This window comes from Phalacrocorax carbo, chromosome 7 (genome assembly GCF_963921805.1).
Source record: "Phalacrocorax carbo chromosome 7, bPhaCar2.1, whole genome shotgun sequence".
Taxonomy (NCBI): domain Eukaryota; kingdom Metazoa; phylum Chordata; class Aves; order Suliformes; family Phalacrocoracidae; genus Phalacrocorax; species Phalacrocorax carbo.
Window position 1 is genome coordinate 21,002,827 of NC_087519.1, and position 22,666 is coordinate 21,025,492.

Genomic DNA, 22,666 nt, shown 5'->3' on the forward strand with positions numbered 1-22,666 from the left:
GTTAACATTAGCTTTAAGTGCCACTCTTAATGTCTTTTTTTCCAAGAAAGTATTCTGTTTTCCAAAAAAATACTTACTCTCTTCTATTTTTGCATCAATGACCAATAAAAATGATGGGGGATAGCTGGAAAATTGACAACGCGCAGAAAGTGGTACATGTGTGCTAAAGACAGGTGGAGATAGGGAAAAGCTCTCCTTCCTGTATTTTCCTTAAGTTCCAGCTAGGAGGTATCGTTCATAATTATAAAAGAATTTACAGACAGTTGCACAACAAGCTGTACTTTTTGTGTGTGTGAATATGCAGTCAGGCAGTGAGCCTGTCTCTTGATAAAGATCTTTATTTAATGGGGGAAGCAAGAGAAGAGAGATACACCGACTTTAAAGTATTTGTTGTATTTGTTTTAGATTGCAGCTCTTGAATTTTTGTATGTTAAACAGATTTGAAATACACAGGTGCTTTCAAATACTATGTTTTATGTCAATGGCTGTAAAGGTGTTGGGAGTTCATACAGTCAATATGACCCACTTGATGTTAGTGGTAAATAGTCATGCCATTGTAATTTAATAATTTATGATCATCTGTTTGTAGCCACCTCTAGAAAGTGCATTAAACAGTAGGAATGTCTGAAAAAAGAAAGCTATAGGAAGGGATAGAAAGAGATAAGAAGGAAAGGAAGCCAAAACTAAACAGAGATGTACAGAGATTCAGAAGTTAACACAGGAAAGAGTCATGAGCTTTTAATTTTGAATTGGTTTAAGGCCTTCACTGATGAATGTATTCACCCATCCTGCGAGAAAAGTATGTCTGTTCCTTCAGTCTGTCTTTGTAATTGCTTCAAGTAGATGCCATTATTTCTGGTTTTCATATTCATCTTTCAGGTTTTATTTTGATCTCTTTGAGGTCTTTTACTTGTGTTTGCTAAAAAGCTTAAAGGTGCTTTAACTAAAAGAACTCAAATGGGCAAAGTTCTCACATTTCTTTGTTTTCTGCTTTTCGTGTCTTTATCTGGCAGCATAATTAAAAACTAGTCCCTTTTCAGCAAAGTTCTGCGCACCTCATGCAGATCCTGGAGCATGTGAATAATGAGGTCCAAGCTCAAAATAAAGTGCAAAGGTTTTGGAGGGCAGAACTATTTCATGTAGTGAGCAAGCTCCTTGTATTTACAAAAGTGACTTTTAATTTATTTTTAGCTGCTAGCCGCAGTCTGAAACCAGAAAGATGGTGCAAAATCTTAACAGCAGAATACAGGGAAAGAGACTGTAGTGCTGATTTGTTCTCTGTGCAGTACTATATCACTGCTACTCTCTGTGCTCTGGTCCAGAACTAAGAGCTGCACTGCAGCAGTAAATGAACATTCAGCATGACAGAACCCATGAGGTGACCAGCTCTTCATTAATGAATACATGAAATTTTGGGCTATGTTACGGGAATATTCACTGACTTAGAAACTTCTTTTTCTGTACAGATTCTTTTAAGTGTTTGTATTTGTAACTGTTTTCCACAATAGCTCATTACTGTGTTCATCCTAGTACCTAAATCCTTTGAGTGTGTCTCTCTAATGTCTTTTATCAGTAACACCAATTGATAGAGGGAGCGCTATTATAAGTAAAAAACAGAATTAATTTTCTAGCTGAGTGATTTTCAGACTTTTTTGGTTTGTAGAACTTTCTGTATTTTTCCAACAGAACTTGATTTTCCCAGGTATTTTTTGGGGTAAAAGTGTAGTAGTTGTAGCCCGCAAAGATCTTTATTGGAGAGCAGGAGTGATATGGATCTAGTTTATCTGCTTAACACTGGAATTAATTGTCTAAGCTGATAAAGATATGGCTTGGTGCAAAAATTGAAAGATGGATAAGCAATAGGACAAAGGAGAAATGTGGAAAAGAGGAATATTAGTCTGGAAGGAGAGTCCATGTAGAGGTCAGCTAAATGCTGAGCAGCAGTCTAAAAGCAGATCAGATATTAGGATTCATTAGGAAAAAGAGTAGAACATAAAAGAGAGGCCATTGTGCCTCTCTATATATTGAAGCTTTGCCCATATCTTGAACACGAGTGTGGTTCTGGTCCCTGTCCCTAGTATAAACCAGCCATGTGTGAGTTTAGGCAGAAAACTGAGGGAATCTTTCTTGCCATTTGAGCAACAGAGTTTTGCAGCAGTCCTCTGAGAAATGTCATGGGGATCAAAACAGTAAAATTTTTAGGGGAAAAAGAGGATGAGGGTGCTCTCAATAGTTGAACTTCTGTGGTTAAACTAAGCTTAGGGGAGCAGTCCAGGAAAGGGGTGCAGAGCTGTATCTGTTCCTTGGAACTGCTCAAGGCCTCCAGCTGCTATCTGTAGCCTGCTGTAAGGCTCTGCTGTCTGTTTTGTCTCATCCAGATTTTGTATTGTTTTTTAGCCTTTCTGCGATCCTGTCACTTCCTGACCACAGCCTTTCTATTCCTTCAGATGGTGATTTGGGATCTCATCCATCCTTCTGTTTTCTGATCGTAGCTATCTCATGACATGCAAACACTTCCTGTTAAACAAAAAAAAAAACCAACACCAAAAAGCCAACCAAACAAAACCACCACAAAACAAACAAAAAACCACACACACAAAAAAAACCTGAACAAAAAAAAAAAACCACCACAAACAAATGAGCAACAAACCAACCAAAACCCAAACCAGACAGGGTAAGGTAAAATGCAGATTTTGGGGTGTTTGTTTGCAAGACTAGAAAACAAACAGTGACAGCTGTTAACAGCTTACACAAATTGTTTGTAGTGGTTCCTTACCAAATAAATATGTTAAACCTTTCCCAGTTTTGCCTTGTGTTCTTTTTTCCAGGCTGTTTATTAGCAAAACCAGCAGTAATGATGACAGATTGGTTTTCCACAAAGCCATGTATGAAAATACCCTTAAAAAGAATTACCCCTTATAAAATTCCACTAGATATATTTAAATGTCTCATAACAAAACTTTACAAGCCTGAATCACCATCAACCAAGAAATTCCTATGCTAGTACATTTATTTACTTCATCCAGGTATTGTAAGAAAGGTAAATAATATTCCTGTTGTAGGGACTGAGAAACCAAGGTACCTCATGACCCTGTTTGAAGTCACACAGTGAAGATGTAAGTCATACTTTACTTGTATCCATATAGAACATGGCATCCATAGAGCACTTTTTTTTTTTTTTTGGTCTGCAGTGAGGGGAAAAAGGTGTTTTACTTGTATAAGGTTAGTATGTAATCTCTTCATAAATTTATGAGCTGCCTTGGTTAACTGGTTTTTTTAAAGCTCTGTGTAGCCGAGTTTCTAATCTGAGCTTTAAACTTAACATAGGTTTGCAGGGGAAATGCCCAGGATTTGGAAGGTAAGTTTAACCCCACACTAATTCTGGTAGGAATTTTTTTTCTCAAATACCAGATTTCTCATCTGTTGAATGGACAAGCGCTTACACATCAGCAGGGAGAAATACTAGTCTTCTAAGGCAGGTTACAGCATTGAAGAAGATGAGGAGGGTTTGTGTATTAGAAGTCAGTGTGGTTAGCATGTCAACAGGTTTCTCTATATTTCTAGTTGGATTATTGTTCCTTTTATTATTTACATCCATCCTTACAAGAGGTAAGAAGTGAAAAAAAAAAAACCCAAACCCAAAAGAACAACCCCCAAAGACAAGATCAGGACTCTACTATAAGGAGCATAGATGTAGCAGGGAATGAACTAGCTAAGCAGCACCCAGAAAAGAAACCAGCCAGTGCTCCTTTTAGAGCACAATGTGATTGTTAGTGTCAGTGGATTCAGAGGACTTGGAGGAGGTCTGTTAGGCAGTGATGTGAAGCTGCTACTCACTGTCTGTTCACAGGACAAGTGTTGAACAAATGCACCTTGGTGTAATAAATTAGGATGTGAAACTAGATGTTGTTTTTCAGTGCTTAAATTTCAAATAATTTTGTGTCTTGGAAATAAGTTTATATATTTTGAGTGATATATAGGTGTAAACATGCAGATGATCTGCTCTTGACCTCTTAAGTTGATTGCTTTTCTAATTGTAAACTGATAGTTTTGTTCAGAAGCTTTTAGGAATCAGTGGAATATTACTATTGCACAGACAGAATAACTCCACATTCTTTAGCATTCTCTAAGTAATAGTTAGCTTGAATAAAAATTATTATGACTATATGTAATGTGTGCTGGTTATCACAGTTGATTTATTCTTACTGGTACATTTGGTATATTTGAAAATCTTGACTATGCAGAGCTTTTAGAGGAATGTATTTAGGCCCTCTACTGATCATTCTGAGAATAAGAAAGAGGAAAATCTGCCCTGCAATATTAAAATGTTGGCAAAACGGGTCTTTTGGGAAAAGGGAGGATAAATGTAGGAAGAGAATAGAACTAAAACCTGTTCTATTTAAACAGGGCTATTCCCTAGCATTATTATTAGAAAGTTTAAAAAAAAATCCAAACTCAAAAAACAAACCCCAAAATAACAGTTGCGGTAAAGACAAGTTATCCTGTTTTGAGATGATGTAAAATAAAATCCATTAACAGCTCAAGTTTGCAAAAAGGCCCTATCCCACTGCCTTTTTTTCCTTATGTTTTAAAAATACCTATTTAAAATCTAGGGTATTCTGTATTCAGACTAGAACCATAACGAAGTTAAACTAAGGGCAAGTTCTCGATAGTAACACTTGTCAAATCTCTGAAGTTTTAAGAGTCAGTTGAGGGAGTCTTTTAAGGTCAGGTAATCAGGCAATCTGAGTACAAGTATTTAGTTGATATGCTTAATTCTGAGAAGCTACTTGAAAGTGTCAAGTCTCTGAGCACCGCTTAGCATCAATTTCTCCCTCATTTTTGAGTGTGGGTATGTCAGGAGTGTTCAGTGATGTTTTTCCAAGTGTTCAATTATAACAGGAGTTATTGAGTCTAGAGCTGTTTATTTGGAATTGATCAGTATCATCATATCTTCTTGTATACCATTGATTTGATGGTTGGACTTGGTGATCTTAAAGGTCTTTTCCAACCTAAATGATTCTGTGATTTCTGTGTATTGATATTTTAATTCAGACAGTGGAGTTACTGCACCACACTTCTGTATGCTTGCAGCTTCTTAAATCCTAGTTAATAAATCATGCCAGCTCTTTATTAGTTAATGTGTATTTACAGTGCTTTGAAAATATGAAGTGTCAGACAAACATCAGAACTTTCAGAGGTGGGCTAGTGCAAGAACATTACAAAAGAGTATTAATGATACCATACTGTATCAAAGTGAAACTACGGGGGGATGTTAGGAAAAAAAGGTATCAGGATGGGCTTTTAGCTCCTGAAGTCAATGCTACTGTTATTCCCATTACAAATATTTTCAAAAGAAAAAAATTATTTTTTAACAACCAACTTGAAAACATGGGTATGTCAAAAAAAGCCCCACGTGAGAAAGGGTGAGATAGGAAGAAAACAGAAAAGTATGTATGATAATTAGGGTTGCATTACTCAGTGCATTGGAAGGCATTTGAACACCCATGCTCCAGAGGGTTGAAAAGACACACGAGTTCCCCAGGGGGAAGTGCTCTGTGAAGTGATTTTCTTGGTAAAGAAACCAAAAAAGTGAGTTTTGCAAAGTCTTTGTATGTTATTGCTGAGGGTATCCATAACAGCAGAACTGGTAATTTTGAGTTCACTGCTTTTTAGCTCTTTTCCTTTTTCACTACTTCTTTTCTTTTCTTGTTTTTTCCTCTTAATTTTATTTCCTTAGATCTAACTGGCTAAAACCATGCTGTGGGAGACGAGCAGCTGTGTGGCAGGTATTTTTGCTCAGTGCAAGTCTCAACAGTTTCCTGGTAGCCTGTGTAGTATTGGTGGTGATTCTTCTGACTCTGGAGCTCCTGATAGATATAAAGCTTCTCCAGTGTGAGTAGGAGTCTTTTTTTTAATATTTTTTTTTAAATATAATTTTAATGAAATAAAGGCTTAACTTGCTGGGTGGTTTTTGAAGGGGGAGGATGGTGGGGATTTTTTTCCTGCCATTTAAATGATTACTAGGCTAGGCAAGAACTGCGTTTTTGTGGAAACCTGGTATAGTGAAGTCAGTCTCTTCTGTATTTTGCTGACCAAATTCAGTATAGGACAACCTTTCAACGGATACAAGCAGAGTGTACATGCAGAGATCTGTACGTATTGTCATTAGTACTTAAAAAGGTCTGTCCTTTACAGACATCCTCTGCATACACAGAAGAAAGATCATTTGTGCATCATTAATCTCCGATACTTTTCACAAGCATATGGATAGACAGAAGTGGTGAACTTGCTAGGGTATTTAGTGCTGTCTGTATTATTAGTTTACTTCTGCTGAGATGGGTAGGAGTTGAAATTATGGGTTTCTATCTTGTAATGCACTGAAATGATACAGATTTTCATTCTACTTTGCTAATACTCTGGGAGTCAAATAATAGCTTAAATGAAGTTTTGCTTTACCTGAATTCACTCTACGCAGGTTCCACAGTGGAAATTCTAATGCTGCTCTTTTGCCTCTTAATCTTTTTTTTTTTCTACTGCTCTTTTCCTCCATTATCCCTTTTCTTCTTTTTTTTTTTCTTTTATGATACAAAGCTGACATGAACACATATAGCAGCTACATTTTTCCCTATGCTAAATGTAGAAGAGCAGCCTCTAGCATCTCCATACAATCTCCGGTATGTTGAAATGGCAGTGATGGGGTTCAGACAATTCCATAAATGCAAGAATACATAGCATGAGAGTCATGGTCTGGTGTCTTCTATGGCAACTTTAAACTGAGCAAATGAACTTTTTATTCTGTTGAAATCCTTTTATTTTTGTGATTTGTCAATTGATAATTAGTGGAATTTAGGTTTCACCGTAAAGACAGAGGTATTGCAATTATATTAGGATTACTTTAGGGGACTATTGATAGTTGCAGCCATTTTATAAACCTGTAAAATGAATAAATTACTAAGCTGTCTTTCCACACTGTTGCCCACCATTTTACACCCCTGTCTGTCCATACTGTACGTGCTGTTCTGAGCATAGCCACTCCATTACAGTTGTTAATTTCTGTAGTCTCTGGTGACTTACCATTTTCGATGACGAAGCCCAGAATTTGGACAAGTCTGCTCTTTTCAAAAAAGGTCAGGAATGCTAATTTTGGATGTAAGTCCTTAAATATTGAATGAAGAAGAAGCTTTCAACATATTTATTGGGGTGCCACATCTTTCTGTTTATGTAGAGAATTGTTACTTCCTGTAGAGCCAAAGAGTTTAAAAACTGTTTCTGTTAATTTCTCTTAGATTTTTGACACAGTTTTGGAGACTCTTCTCTGGCAGTACCTGCTTTCTTACCATTTATTTTCTGAAGAACCTTCTAAAGAAGCCTTTATTTAGGGATCGTTCCTGCTCTGTGTCTAGTGCATGTGATACTCCTAAAAGCTCTGCAGCTTACACCTTGTGCATGATCTATGGATCTTTGGTTGAGCCAGGTGATTTCACTGTCAGAGGCTGCACCTTCCTGTATGGATTTTTCTCAGCACCTGAGAAAGGACCCATTCCACTCTGTGTTGCTACTTTGCATTTTAACTAATGAATCGACCCTTCAGGCTTTTTGACTTTGTTAAGCTGAATGCCTTCTATTTTTTTTTTAAGTTGGATAAAGGCCATCTTGGTGGGGCTGATATAAGTATTGCAGTTGTGTAATATGAGGAATGTGTGACACGTTAAGGTTCTAAAGAGCCATTAGGCTGTTTATAAAAAATGTAATTATGGTTTTAAATTATTCCTTATTCTATGTGAAATCAACCAATTCATTAGGATATGTTATGGCACATCACTGCCAGTTTTGTTCATAATAACAACTGCTAATCCATGTTATAGACTGTAATTGCTTAGGAAGCCTCCTTTTTTTTTTTAAGACTGGTGTATTCTTTGGCTGTGACATTTTGAGAGCATAGTTTTCCTCTCGTATTTTTAGTGCAGTCTTTCATTGTACTGTGCACTTCTGCCATACACAGAACTGTCAGTGTCACTGATGGAGACCATATCTGCAAATGTGTAGGTCACACACATGAAAAGGACAGAGACCTTTTATGGTGTTTTAGCACAAGGCATATTCATGCTGGAATTAGAAACCCCAGAAAGCAGGGGGCATATAATAGATCTTTTATTATATATGTCTGTCTTATTATAAGCTTTTTTAGTCCTATCTTCAATGCTCTTCACATGCATTAAAAAAATAATGTTTCAATATGTTGTGATGTTTTGCAAATGCAGAAATAGATGTATATTAACCCACTTGCACCTGATTTCAAAAAAAGAGGGTCATGGCAGATTCCAAACCCCACTCCTCAGAAATATAGAGCATGCTGTCCCTTGCTCGTGTTCAGTAGTTTTGGGGGAAAGCAACTCAGGAAATCATATTAGTATTGTCCTCCCTCTGCAATCAGGTACAGCAGGTGTGTCTGTAAAAGGCATCAGGCCTTCCTGAAAACTGTGAAGCTGAAAAGCTCTGCTCCTGTCTGTTTGGTTGCTGGATCAGGGCCCTGTCTGAGTGCATGCATAGCTGTACAAAGAAAATGCCCGTTGCAGTGCAGCAGTGTCTCAGTAAGGATGGGTTCAGGGCTTGCCTAAAACATGCAGTGAGTATCTGCTGTCTGCTCCTTGCAGAAGCAGCGTAGTTTGTATCTGCCAGGAAATCATCACCAAGAACAACATCTGCCGAAGGGAAGCGCTGGTAGTACAAGCTTCTATAATGGCCACTCAGAGTTTGTCAGGATGTATTCCTCATCCCACCCCTCCTGAAGATTTTGAGGAGATGGGAAGGGGGGAGGAGGTAGTCTGAGGTTGGCAGTACTCCATATTTGATACTGAAGCATCTTCTTTGTGACTAAAAAGCATCTGGATTTGCACTCACTTCTTCCCCATAGCAACAGACAAGCAAAACGTGAAATAAAGCAGAACTATTTGGCTTTTAACTACAATTTTGGGAAAAAAGGGTTACAAGTTCAACAAACGTGAAATTCTGTTCCAGATAAAAGTAGAAGCTGAACAGCTTAGGTGCTTTGCCTCAAACTGAATCCTAGTGATGTATCCAAACCACCACAGAGCAGGGATGAGCACCTCTTGGAGAAGACCCTTCTCCTGTTTTTGTAGTTTTTCACTGCATTTTTGAAATGAAGTGTTTTGGAAGAGGCAAATATCCAGATTCAGTGTATGGGCTAGTGATTCAGCTCTCGTACAAAAGCTTCTTGCTTGAACGGCTTTTTCAAATTCGTTGTTTTACTGGCAATTTAATTGCACACTGTCTGGCAGCGTGTCCAGCACTCTGCTACAGGTAGTACAGCGTCAGAAATTGGTTTTCTTTTCAAATTCGTGGTTGCTGTATCTTTTTTTGTCCACTAAGGGGCAGCTGGAGCCTTGTATGTCAATCGACAGCTCTGAAAAATAGCTTACAAATGGTTTCAATTTTTTATTCTTTATGCCACCCTGTAAAGATGGTATCTTGGGAATGTTAAAGGTATCATATTTTGACCATTTGTTTCATCTATAAGTAGTTCCTTCGCTGCACCACAGCAAACTCTCTCTCATCAAGCCCCAGCTGTGAGAGTTCCAGTGGCAGCCCATACTAACAGTTTTCTTCATATCCTGATTTCTTCTTACAACCTCTCCTTCTCATTTAAATAAGTTTTAATTTTAAAATAAGGTGCTTTATTTAGTGCCTGCCCTATATGTTCTTGGAACTTAGTTATTTCTGCCACAGTCTTGAATCTCTATGCACACAGTCATCGATTGCCTTAAACTTATACAGTAGTTCTCTGAAACTGCAAGACCACACAGACTATTTTAAAGTCTGCTGTAGGGATGGTAGACTGATAAATACCCTGAAGTAAAGAGGTTTTTTTTCCTCTTCATTCCCTTATTCCAAACTTGAGAGCATGTGACCTTCAGAGTACGAGTTGCCAGCAGTTCAGATACTGGACCCTTTTAGCTTTCTGCTTTGTTTTGTCAGCAATGAAGGAAACTTTGATCACAGAATTTCAGTTGAACTTACTTATTAAGGAATCCTCCAGGTTTCAAGAGATTCATTTAAACCCATAAAGACAGCCCATATCATAGAGCTTCTTATGTAGTCTTGCAGCAAACTAATTTGCCTGAGTTTGTTTAATTTTACTTGCAAGCAAAATAAGTTGAATCAAATGAAAGCCTGATTTAATGCCAGTGAGTGTCCATGCAAGGCTTTAGTACTCTGTAAAATCATACTTTTAATGAATTCAGATATGTTTTCCTGAGTCAGTTCCTGAAAGGACTTTTGTTTATAGTCATTCCACTTTGAAAGTGGAATAACTACCTCAACAATCTGCATGCTTGGAGTACCTATATGGGAAGTTAGCATGTAGAATCCAGAGTTTCATAAATTACCTTATTAACTTACCCTTTACAGACTTTATAGAGGAGTTTAAAATGAAGTGAACATAAGTGATTTGAATGGTCACTGTTTTTCTGAAGAGTGCTTACAAAGGAAATTGTGTGTCCAATTACTTAAACTGGAATTTTATTTTGTTTACTGTAACTTTCCTGAGTGTTCTCATAGAAACTTGCTTAAAGGCAAAGCTGTCCAAATGACAGCCACGTTTCCTGAAATAGACTGTACAAAAATAGTCAAGTTAAGTTTGTTGTACAAATTAGAATTACTGACATTTCACAAACTCCTTAAAATTAAATTATTAAGAATTGATCTTATTGACAATTAACAATGACGTTGGTTCTTTCTGTTGCTTCTCTCACTCTGGTTTTCCTGGAGTCAAATCTGGCTCTGAGAGGAATGGGATTCTGACCCAGTCATGGCTGTTCATGTCACATCTGGAGAGCTGTGCAAAAGTCTACCTATCTAGGTTATTTAGTTAGATTATAGAAACGTATTTTGAAGCCCTGTTTGAGCACTAGTTTTTAAGCACCTTTTCCAGATAATTACTGATCATCTGAGCTAAATTGTCAAAGACTGAATACAAGGAATGATGGGGGGATAGTAGAGCATTCTGTTTCCTTACAGAATTCTAACTGGATTTTTAGGTATACAGGATTTAGTCACACATCTCTTACTAAAGCAGTGCATGGAGTGAAAGCATGCAGCAGTGACCTAGCATCAAAGACCTAAAATGTGGATGTCAGTGATTACCAGCAGTCTTATCTGTAGAAGCTCCAATAAACAGCTGCTGCAGCTGCTAACATGCTGGCCTGAATTAGGGTGAGCAGCTGACAGGGCTGGAGTTTTATGTCCCATTACATCCCATCCCCTTTCTGGTACTTCCATTACAAAATTTAATAAAGAAAGCTTCACCCATATATAAGTTTTAGCAGTACTAATAATGATGCTTCATTGTATTGTGTTAATTGCAGTTTCAAGTGCTTCACAGTTTGCAGGAATAGTTCACTGGATCAGCCTAGTCATCCTGTCTGTTTTCTTTTCAGAGGTATGTATAATCAGTCTTTCACCACATTTAGAACTGCAAAGTATTTTTGTGCTGTCACTGGAATTAGCAATAGTTTAATAGTAATTTGACTGTGAAAAAATGTTGCACAGTGTACTTTAAGAAAAAAAGAAAAAAATTAATAGTTGCTGCTTCTACTGAGCAAACTAAAGAATCTTGTTTAGATTAGCACTGTTTGTCAGTCGCCTAGAATTGGCAAGGAAGCATGGAAGAGACTGTCTCACAAATTATAATTGGAAAACTACAAAAAGAAATAATCTATCTGAAGCACTACAGACAGAGGACAAGACTAGTTTAATCCATTTGCTCTCACAGAAATCTTATCGGTGTCACTGGGTATAAGGTATAGGAATAAGATATTCTTCAGGAATAAAGGTCCATTATTTTCATTACAAAAAGATCTGTTTTAAGAATGGAATTATCTCCTCTCACAATTTATGTAGGTAGTTTAGATGTTCTAGGTTGGTGCGTATAGACACAGTAAGAGAATGAAACAAATGGTGAATTTCTTTGCAAAAATTTGTTTGAATGTCTGCACTGGAAAAGTCTGTAGTCATGATATAACAAATGACCAAATTGGGATAATCTGTTATAGTTTTCAGCTTTATTCAAATAGAAGCTGTTGGTATTGAGACATTTAGACTACTTCTGAAATATCCCAAAATATTTTTAAGGCTATTTTTTTCAGGTCATAATGTGTCACAAAAAAACATTTCATGTTTGTTAAATTGGAAGACAGCTTGGACTTAAATATTTGAAAATATTTTTTTCTAGTTCCACAGGAGAAGATATTATCATCTGATCAGATGTTAAAGTGTTCACTCTGTGGTAAATTTAGGTGAAGGTTACAGCAACAACAAAGAAAGCCCACAAAGAAACAAAAAAAACCCCAGGAAGCTCTGATATCTGCAAATGATTGATAGATCGCTTGTGTTGAATTCATACTCACCGTATTATACCACAGTTTGTTTCAATGTTTCTATTAATGAAATACATTTATTTACATACATCACTTTGCATTTCTACTTTGTATTTTTGCTCATAACAAGGATTTTCTAGTTGGTGTTGCCAGATTGTCAGTGAGTACTTTCTTAAAGGATTCCTTGATAACAGTCAGGAGTTTCAAGAATGCTTTGCATCCTAGTCTTCTGGTGCTGCAGTTACACAAATAGATATGATTACTTTCCCCATCCTTTGAGGGTGATTGTGGCTTGTAGGATACATGTAAAATGACTGAAAAAAAATCTAAACACCTAAAAAATTTTGCAGTCTTTCCTTTGTGAATTGCACATCCTAATTTTCAAAGGTACAGGTTTGCTAGATGGAGTCTGTTCCCTGTAAAGAAGTACTTTCCCCTCTCCCCCAGAATCTTTCTTCAGTGGGGATTAGCACCGTGGAGCTCCCTGTAATCCTGAGCTTCCCAACAGCATCAGTTTGTAACGCTGCTGCTAGCAACATGGCTGCACATGCACGCTCACAGGGTCTTTGCTGCTTTGTGGAGCTTGTTTCACAAAAAACTTCTCCTGTGGTCCTTGGTTTCCTTCTGCTGGGGTGTAGTCTCAGGTTCTGTTTTCATTCACTTATACCACCAACCATTCTTTTCAAACCCGGACACAGTGCCTTGCTCCTGTATGCCTTCCATACATCAGTTCATAGGCTGACAGTTTTTAGTTGGTTGGTTGTGGCAGAGCAGACAGACCCTCAAGGCCTCATCTGTCTCAAGGAAGAAGCTAGTTGTTTCAGGTCTGCTGAGACAGAGTACCCACATAGGTGGATGGACTGGTTCAGAAGTGTTTTGCAGGAAAACAATAATAGAAATACTTCACAGAGCCAAAACTGGTTGCCTGACTGGTGTGTACCTCCTCTTGGATCTGTGTTGGCTTTTCTCCTCTCTGTATTAGGTATTTGGAACTACTTTTCTTTGTCTACTTGTTGTTCTTATTTTTTTAATAAACTTCTTACCACTCACTTTATCATCTCTTTCTGTCTTCCAAAGTATCTTCCTTCACCTATTTGATTATGGTTTGAATTTACACTAGAGAAAAATGATGCCACAAGGCAGCCACATAAGGTGCGCAAAAGGGGAGTAGATTTTTTGGATATTGATTCCTTTTGCAGCTCAGAGTGCTTCACTTGGTTAAAGCAACAGAGGTAGCTCCACAGAGCAACGGGATGTGCTTCAAAGACCACAGATCTGTAAAAGAATGAAGGTGTACCTTTCTTACTGGGTTTGCTGGGGTTGGCCTTGTGCCAGGTTGGTTTAATGAGCAACAGCACATCTGTTTGTATTGAAATGCATCTCATCAGAGGAAAAATAGGAGGTTTAATTTTTTTCTCATCCAAATAAAAAACTTTTGATTTTTCAAGAGGTTATGAAATATTGCAAAAATTGCAGATCACAGAAATATTTTTTAAATCCATTTTAATTTTATTTACTTACTCTTTTGGTGCCTTTTTGCCCTCTGAATCCCAATACCATGGGTCAGCTGACTTTGTTTGGAATTATTTGTTGATAAGGTTGCATGTTACAGTGAGATTTTGCAGTCTGTGATTATACATGCCAAGATGATTTTCCAGAGATGAGCAGGTTTAATTAGTTTGCTTGGATGTAATAGGCAACTGCTGAGGGTTGATTAATCCCTCAGTCAGTGCCTTTTTCCTCAAAGCAAGGCATCAGGGTTTCTGGCGTTCAGAAAGAGTTGTTTCCATAGCCAGTTACCATGTCCTAAGTTTGGATGTTTATTCTGTAGTTTGGTTTGCATTAGTTTTGAGCGTGGATACATAATTCTTCAGAAAGGCCTCAGCTCAGACTTAGAGAACAAATAATACAAAGTTGTTAAAAACCAGAAAGCTTTCAGCACAAAATCTGAATGTTTTGGAAAAGTACAGACAATTAAAAGCTAGTGCTATAAAGGTATTACAAGTAATTACAGTCCTATCATGTTGGAGTTAAACAGGCACTGGCTGTGTGCTTGGTTAAAACAAAAGCGACAAGCATGCCAGCGGCTGGCAAATGCCAGCAGAACAGCTGCCAACAAAATCAAGTAGCTACTCTCACAGGATAGTCCTGCTCTCTCTACGCTTGTGTTATAGCCACAAGCCTTAAATGAATTTATTGCACTCTGTTAATTTTATATTATCTGTCACGATCTGTGACTTTCCACATTAAAATATCTGTGTTTGAGTGAAGTGCACATCAGCTCTTTTTGCGTTTTTCCAAGTATTTGAACAGGATTTACTAGTGGTGATGATTCTGTATGTTTGTCTCTGTTTACCTACATCACTATGATTTGTCTGTGCACCAAATGTTACCCAGATGTTAAGACAGAAGAGAAGAGAAAGACACTGGGGGGAACCCCAGTACCAACAGCAAGGCAAGGCCGGGGTTACACCCTGTCAAGAGGGCAAATTCAGCCTTGGTAATAGTTGGCTGAGAAAAGGAAGATGGGGAATGTCACAGTGTTTTGGTAAGTGGATTGGAGTCTGCCTGTACTTTAATAGTCTTATCACATTGCCACAAATATGTGATTATGTAGCTGTTGTTCAGTTCTGCTTTTCCACTAAGGTTGATGAGACTGCGTGCAAGAATTGAAGTTGTTTGCATTGCTCTGTATGTGCTTCAGTCAGCCAAGCACTCAGGCATTCTGCTAGCTTTCAGCACTTCAAGTGTTTCCCTGGGAGTAATGAAGTCTTCTGGTGTCTGTGTCCAAGAAACGAGTTCTCAAAGTGAGTAGAGTAAGTCTGGGGTCCTAGCTGATAATTTGTTTCATCAGCTATGGCTGACGTGCATTTTAGATTTTAATTTCTAGGAGGGGAAAAAAACCCCAAGACTTTCCTCATCCTATATGTTAAAAGGAAGTGTTCATAGTAGTCTGATACTTTACTCCTTGTTAATAGCAATCCTCGAAAGGGATAAAATCTACTAAGGAAGACCCTACTATTAGGGTTCTGTTAAAAAGGAAAAACATCCCAAATAACAGAACTAAGAGAAAATAATGCCCTTCCCATATGTATTTTTTCATAACAAATTGATAATTTTACATTAGAGAAATCAGTTATGCTACTTTTGTTACATTTTTTTGTGTGTGTGAGCTTCTAACAGCTAAGCAGAAAGAAAACAATCTTTTTATTAATTCTATAAATCTTCCATAAGCTGTGACTTCTTTTCTGGATGTTTGCTTTCATTTCATGTACACAAAAATTTTCTCATGGTGCATAAATGCACTGCATTGCTGGCTGCATCTGTTTTGGTTTTTAAAGGGATTGATCGGTGGGATCTAGGAAAAAACATATGGATTTTATACGGTGATATAATTCATAGAGGTAAATTTAAGCGTCTTTGCTAGTGTGCAAAAACCGAAATATTTAATATACTGTGAAATTTCTTTTCTAACTACTTTTCTTGCTTCACAAAAAAAAAAAGAGTATTTGCTAGGGAAAATGGTTTTGTAGAGGTCTAGGAATTTAGCTAGGCACCTTCTTGGAATGCCAATCTGCCCATTTCATTTCCAAGAATATACCTGACTTACATGGTGTGCTCTATCGCTGCTTCATCTGTGCTTTCACCTCTTGCTACTGACAGTCCAGCACTTTCTACATGGTGCATTTCAAATATAAGAATTAGCACTAGTGTAATCATGCCCAGAGGGAACTTCTGATGCAAGGTTGCTTAAGACTAGTTTTCACCTTATGGTAGTATACTGCATCTGTAGTAAGCCATTTCTATTCCTGAAAAGCCCTTTCAAATCTATCCAGAGTTGTCATTTTAAGATTCATTCTTATTCTCTCTCTAGGAACAAATATTATGGGAGAACGTAAGAACAAATATAACTGCAGTGTTTATGCAAAGGTGCGTTTGGATACTGTATGATATAATGGAGTATTAGTTGTAGTCAATGAAAAACAATGTACTGCGTTCATGTCTGTTAGCATCACCAGGCTTTTGCAGTTAATTATTCCTATGTAACCGCGTGTGCTAATAGAGCCACAGCATTTACAGGGTACAGTACGTGGGGAGTGCTTTGTACTCGGTAATATGTGAGGTGCGGTCAGTAGTTACATATTTCCTTTCAGAGCCTTGACTGAAGAGAAACCATGTGAGGAGGATGCCTATGCACTCAAAACAGAAGGATGTCTCAGTTTAAAGATGCTAACATGTTCCTCCATGCTCTGGTGGCCTGGGGGTAGCGTGCACTAGAACAGCTGATGCAGAATGTCAGGACAGGCACACCAGAAGATGGAAAAATAAGATTCTTCTAAGTAGTGAATGAGCTAAGGCCTCTGTGGCCCAAACCGGAGAGGTTATAAATTACAGATTGGGTACAAGGTATTCTTTCTGGGTGTCGTGGTTTAATCCCAGTTGGCAACTAAGCACCACACAGCCACTCGCTCGTCCTCCCCCCTTTCCCTGGTTGGGATGAGGGAGAGAATAGGGTTAAAAAAAAATAAAGTAAAACCGATGGGTTGAGATAAAGACAATTTAATAGGACAGCAGAGGAAGAGAAAATATTAATAATAATGATTATAAAAGAATATACAAAGTGATGTACAAGGCAGTTGCTCACCACCTGCTAACCAATGCCCAGCCTGTTCCCGAGCAGCAGTCGCTGCCCCCCAGCCAACTCCCCCCACTTAATATACCTAGCATGACATTATATGGTGTGGAATATCCCTTTGGCCGGATTGGGTCAGCTGTCCTGGCTGTGCCCCCTCCCGACTTCTTGTGCACCCAGTAGAACATGGGAAGCTGAAAAGTCCTTGACCAATACACATATACATAGCAACAACTAAATCATCAGTGTGTTACGAACATTATTCTCATACTAAATCCAAAACACAGTGCTGTGCCAGCTACTGGGAAGAAAATTAACTATCCCAGCCAAAACTGGGACACTGGGAAAGATTTCCATAAATATTTGGGCTTGTGAGATAATATCCAAAAGACAGAAGCTTAGTCTTCAAGCATTTCTGTACAACCCAGAGGTAAAGACCCTCTGTAACAGATAGACTAGTTGTATGGCAGTGGAAGATAGGAAGAACATTTCTAAAGACACTCTTTCCACGCCACTCCATCCCATCTATTGCTACCCCATCTTGAAAGGCAGAGTTTTTCTTTGTTGTTAGCTAAACCTGGTGGGCTAGCTTCACCTCCTGTGCTGCCTCCTTTTGATTTCTTTACACTGCAGGTTAAGTTGGCACAGCGAGTCACTGAATAGTAAATTGTATATTAACTGTGCAAGCAAAAAAGTATTTAAAATGACCTAATGTACATTGCAGTCAGCTGACAAATGTAGCTAGCTCATGCAGATTGTGGGAATTCACATGGCTGTCTCAGCAAAGGACTTGGCCAGGTTTCCCTACAAAATTAGAGAGAAAACCTGCAGCATCACACAGTTCTTCATAAACTTCACTGCGGACAGTTAACGTTGTGCAACCAACTGTGTATCACCAAGGGACGCTGTCAGCTTTGAAATTACATTTCTGTCTTAAAATTGTTTAAAATTTTACTTTTATCTGGGTTTACTCCAACTTAAGTTAACAGATATGTTCAGTCATGTACTGTCTTTTAGTGCAGTGGACAGGCTTTTATGTAATAAATCAGCTTTTTCTCAGAAAACAAAAACATATTTCAAATATAACTAAAAAACCAATATGTTAAGGACATTCTAAATAAAAGGTTTCCAGTCAAGGGAAGTTAAAGTGGTTTTTTTTAAGCACAAAAAAACATGCTGGCAATGGCCATTAACAGAATAATAATCATGCTGATATTTAATATTTTGCTTTCATATCTATGTGTCCAAAAAAGCAGAATGCCTGTAGTGTAGTGCAAAACTATGTGTGTGCATTTGCTGCGGTGCTGAAAGACGCCTACACATCAGTAGGAAACAGCAGTGCTGCTCCATTTTTTCCCCCTATTTCTTAGTTTCTTGTGTCTACAAATGGTAGAGTCATGACTAACATTTGTTTTGTCTGTGATGAATATTACAGTTGAAATTCTCTTTTAATTCATACACATTTGTCAGTTTGGTCTATGTACAGTATGTAGGAATTTCCCTGGATTATTAATTTCCGTCTGGTTTTTTTTTCAGATTCTGCTACAGGTTCTAATTTTTTAAGTTCTGTACAGAGAAAGTACACAATGAAATACAATATGTATTTGTTTAGAATATATTTTTGATTGCTTAGTAAAAGTACTAAAATGTTGTTCATAAGTAACACCAATACTTTCATTTCAGTCAAAGTATTTATTATATTGAACAGTGAGGAAGATTTGCCCAGTGAAGTCCAAATTTACTTGGTTCAGACTCCTCTGGGTAAGCGTTATGGCAGCAGCAGTGAATATGATCTTGTGCTTTGTACAGAGGGAGAGTAGAGAAAGCTAAACCTAGTCTGGAGTTGCCACTGGTGAAGATTGGCCAGTAAGCATACAGCATCTGTGCCTCCAGATGCACACAGTCTGTGACTCGCTCATGGTACTTTATTGGGGTGCCTGGTTCACTCAGGGCACCAAGGAAGCCTTACATGGCTTTTGCAACTTCAGTGGTGATGTGGGTTTTTTCTTAAGAGTGGTAAGCTGGTGGATAATGAGTGGTGCATAGCTCTAAGACCTTCAATATAGAACAAATGTTTTTAAAGCTTAACCCTCAGTTGTGCCCACTTTGTTCTGGAGAGTGCATCTCTGGTTTCATTCCGCCCTCACGCTCTCCCGTCCTACAGTGTGTCTGCTCTAACTGAGAGCAAAGATGCTAATCATCAAGGCGTTTTTTGTGAAGAGACCTATCTTCTAGAGGTTGCACCAACAACCATTACTGTATTAAATGTCTGCTGAGTAGCCTTCCAGTCGTTGCTGACTTGTGCCAATTCATACCAGCAGACTGAAAATGAAAACACTTGTGCTAGCTTTCAGCCTGTGGGACTGCTCAGACCCATTAATATGACTGTAGCACAGTCTGATTTAAACACTGCAGTTAGGAATTGAAAAAGCAGAAAGGGAAATCTTTTTTATGTTCCCTCAACAGCACCATGTTAAATCATATTTAGGGTTGTGAGACAGTGTTTCTATTTTCTTTGTGCAGATATGCCTTATTATTTAAGTGAAAATACCTTGGTGCACGCCTGTCCAAAGGAAGAAGGATTTTCACCATCAGTTACTGTAAATGTGTTAAGTATTCAGACATCCTTTAGTTGCTCATTGACCTAGATTTCATAAGTGCTGCCTAATTGTAGAAGAAAATGAGCCTGATTTCTGTATGCTGTCTACAGGGTTGCTGTAGGAACAGTAACATCCCAAGCATTAAAGAAGGGCAGGCACTGTTTTTCCTCATGCATTTCCCGACGGTTACCTGTTGTGGAACTTGCTGTGGCAGACCCCAGATTAACCTGTATAGCTGAACCTGTGGGCTCATGAGTGACTTGTACTTAAGCATTTTGTGCAGCTTCTCAATGGGGATTGAGGGAGGTGCTTAGGGAGGAGATAGGATGATTTTGCCTGAAAGTATTCTGCTCAGGGCCTGAGTTGAGGCTGCAGGAGTGCCTTGGTTGTACAGCAGAGTGTGTGCTTACTCCTTACGCTTACATCACATCATGCTGGTGAATTTGGAGTCATTAAGGGATTTGAGGAGCTGCTGTTGTGCATTTCTTCCTCTGCATATAAACCTTGAGCATATAGGTTAATAGGGAAATTACTGTGAATAGCCTTATTCTTATGCTGCATTTGTAAATGCTTTGGAAGTAAAATGTTCTTTTTAGGAGTACAGACCAGCAGCATTAGCAGTTCTTGGTGTCTATGTAGAGTCTCATAGTTTTTTGTAGAGGAAAGAGTATGCTGCATTTTCTCTTCTGGCTAGCGACTCCCTTTCACAGCCAGACTTGGCCAACGCTTCACATACGCCATTTCTGAGTAAGCATTGGCTGGTTCACTTTCCTGCTCATTGATGGTATGAGGCTGGACTCTGAAAGCACCATGACTCCCACTGCAAAACAGGATTAAGTGCCGTTATCCAGGTTTGGAGTGCCAAGATAGAGCTCAGCATAGTCATCCCAGGCCAAGTGAGACAATTGGGCTCATGGGGTTTGGCAAAACCACACATAGGAACAGTACTGAAAAATCCAGTGTTGTTCTGCAATTGGTTAGTGCCGGTATGTTTGGCATAAATTCAGAGTTGGTTGGGATTTAATATGTTTGCATTTGTAATGAAGAGGAGATACATATATTCATCACAGTCAATTTTTTCTGCATAGCTCTTGGCATGGTCATCCCTCATGCATAGGCCTGACGAGATCTCTGTCATTAGGACTGTTCTTTAACAGAGAAGGTAGCATTTTGATCTTTGCAAGGCACACAGCTGCAGTTAGACTCTTCATGACTGTAGTGTCTGTCAAAATCTGACTTTGATGTTGCCATTGGCAGAAAACATCCCTATCAGTTATGCTCTTATGTGAATTCAGTCATGAATTGGTTGATTGATTTTTATTTTTTTATTGTCTTCTGAAAGCCAGGTTAAAAACTAGGGAAGATGCCATTGGATTTTTTAAATGGGAATTCACCATTGGTTCATTCTGTGTTCTTTCTTTATTCCTCTTTTCTAGCTACTGATGCTACTTATAGCTGTTTTGCTTAATAGAGGAGGATCACAGGGATATTTTTCTCCCTTATCGTATGACTTTCTGGGATTTTATAGTAAGACAACAGCCCTGTACTTCAGAGGGGGAGAAAAAGAGCCTTTGCTCTTTAGACTGATGAAATGTCAGTATCTTTAGGCATCAAGGGGGTGCAGTGCCTCTTTTCTTAGAACACAATAAGCACTGGCACATGAAAGATGGCAAGAAAAGATAATCTTCCCCCATTTGAACTGAGGGGGCCCTGCAGTGGATCTTTTATAGGCTTGGGTCAGGGGGCTGGGATAGGGAGGGTTGGTAATTTACATATCACAAGTCTAAAAGAGAAATTTTAGGAGGATGAAAAGACTGATGAACACTTGAACTTGGAACTTGTTCATGGAAGTTTCACTGAGTCAATATAGTGGTTGGAAAGCAATACTTGCTTTCATAATACATAAGTGTAGCTATTTCTAGATCCTCATTATTATTCAGAAGAAATGCGTAATGCTTAAATAAGACAAAAAATGATCCCCTAAATAGATAATGGACTAAATGATATCTAAAATTACAATAACCTTCATCATCTCCCTCCCCACCCCCGATCTATTTTACTAGACTATTTTGAGGATTGTGGTCCTTGGCATATGGGATTACATTGAAAACAAAGTAGAGGTAAGCAGTCTTACTCTTTGTATGGTTTTCTAGGCAGACACAGTACGAATATTAAGAACTGCTTTGGGTGGATTTGTTATAGACCTGAGGCAATACAGTAGCTTTTAACTCAGATAAATATGCATGTTCTTCTCATTATGTGCATGTATATATAGCTGTATGATGCAGTCCCTTTTTCTGTAAGAGACTCAGAGGAGTGCAACATCTGAAAATACTTTATTAAGGAAGGGATTGCAGGGGCTTTGCTCTACGTGTCTATTTTGTTGCTAGAGCTGTGCTAGTCTAACTGCTGATACTGTTACCCTGAGATAACGAGCAATACGAGTAAAATTTGGCATGTGACTTGTGTAACCCAATTGCCATAATCAAATTTAAATTAGAACTGGTTTAAAAAATTGTATGCAGTTTTCTGATAGAAAATAATGGTTTGGCAAAATGATAAACACTGTAATTTGTACCTCAAAAATGAGGTAGAATGTGTATACTATTACAGAGACAGATAAGGAAATGCATGTGTTGTAAGTAACATATAATCGCAATCTGAGCAGAAATCTGGAGATCAGGGAAATTAAAAGCTCCTTCTCGTTACTGTCTGGTAGACTAATACTGCACAGGATGCACCAGAAGAAAATTTGGGTTTTCTCAGAGCTTAAGTGCGTCTACAGGCTTGCACATTTTTGTAATAAAGTTATAAACCTTTTAACTTGTTTTGCTGAAAAACTGAAGTGAAATTTAAATTATCAATCCAGAGATTCTTTTTGCTGAGTCTAAATGCAGCAGTTTCTGATAATTTATTTTGGTAATTTGGAATGGAGTGATATTGTTCACTGCCCATCAAATGGTGGCAGTAAGAAGTGTTTCTTTGCAATACACTGAATTGCTATGCACAATTCTGAATGTGTGATGCTGCTAAAA

The 22,666-nt window shown here is 38.2% G+C and overlaps 1 protein-coding gene across 7 annotated transcripts in view; it reads left to right on the forward strand.

Moving 5' to 3' along the window:
• The window catches only part of TMEM266 (transmembrane protein 266), an 87,667-nt gene that overhangs the window by 33,272 nt on the left and 31,729 nt on the right, over positions 1 to 22,666 (forward strand). For 4 of the 7 annotated variants that reach the window (XM_064456742.1, XM_064456744.1, XM_064456741.1 and 1 more), the window contains 3 exons: positions 5,741 to 5,895; positions 11,388 to 11,461; positions 21,695 to 21,751. In XM_064456742.1, the coding sequence (XP_064312812.1) occupies positions 5,741 to 5,895; positions 11,388 to 11,461; positions 21,695 to 21,751 (286 nt within the window). Of the gene's footprint in view, positions 1 to 5,740; positions 5,896 to 11,387; positions 11,462 to 16,272; positions 16,329 to 21,694; positions 21,752 to 22,666 lie in introns of all 7 variants that reach the window. The other 3 variants (XM_064456747.1, XM_064456745.1, XM_064456748.1) reach the window with 3 other exon arrangements.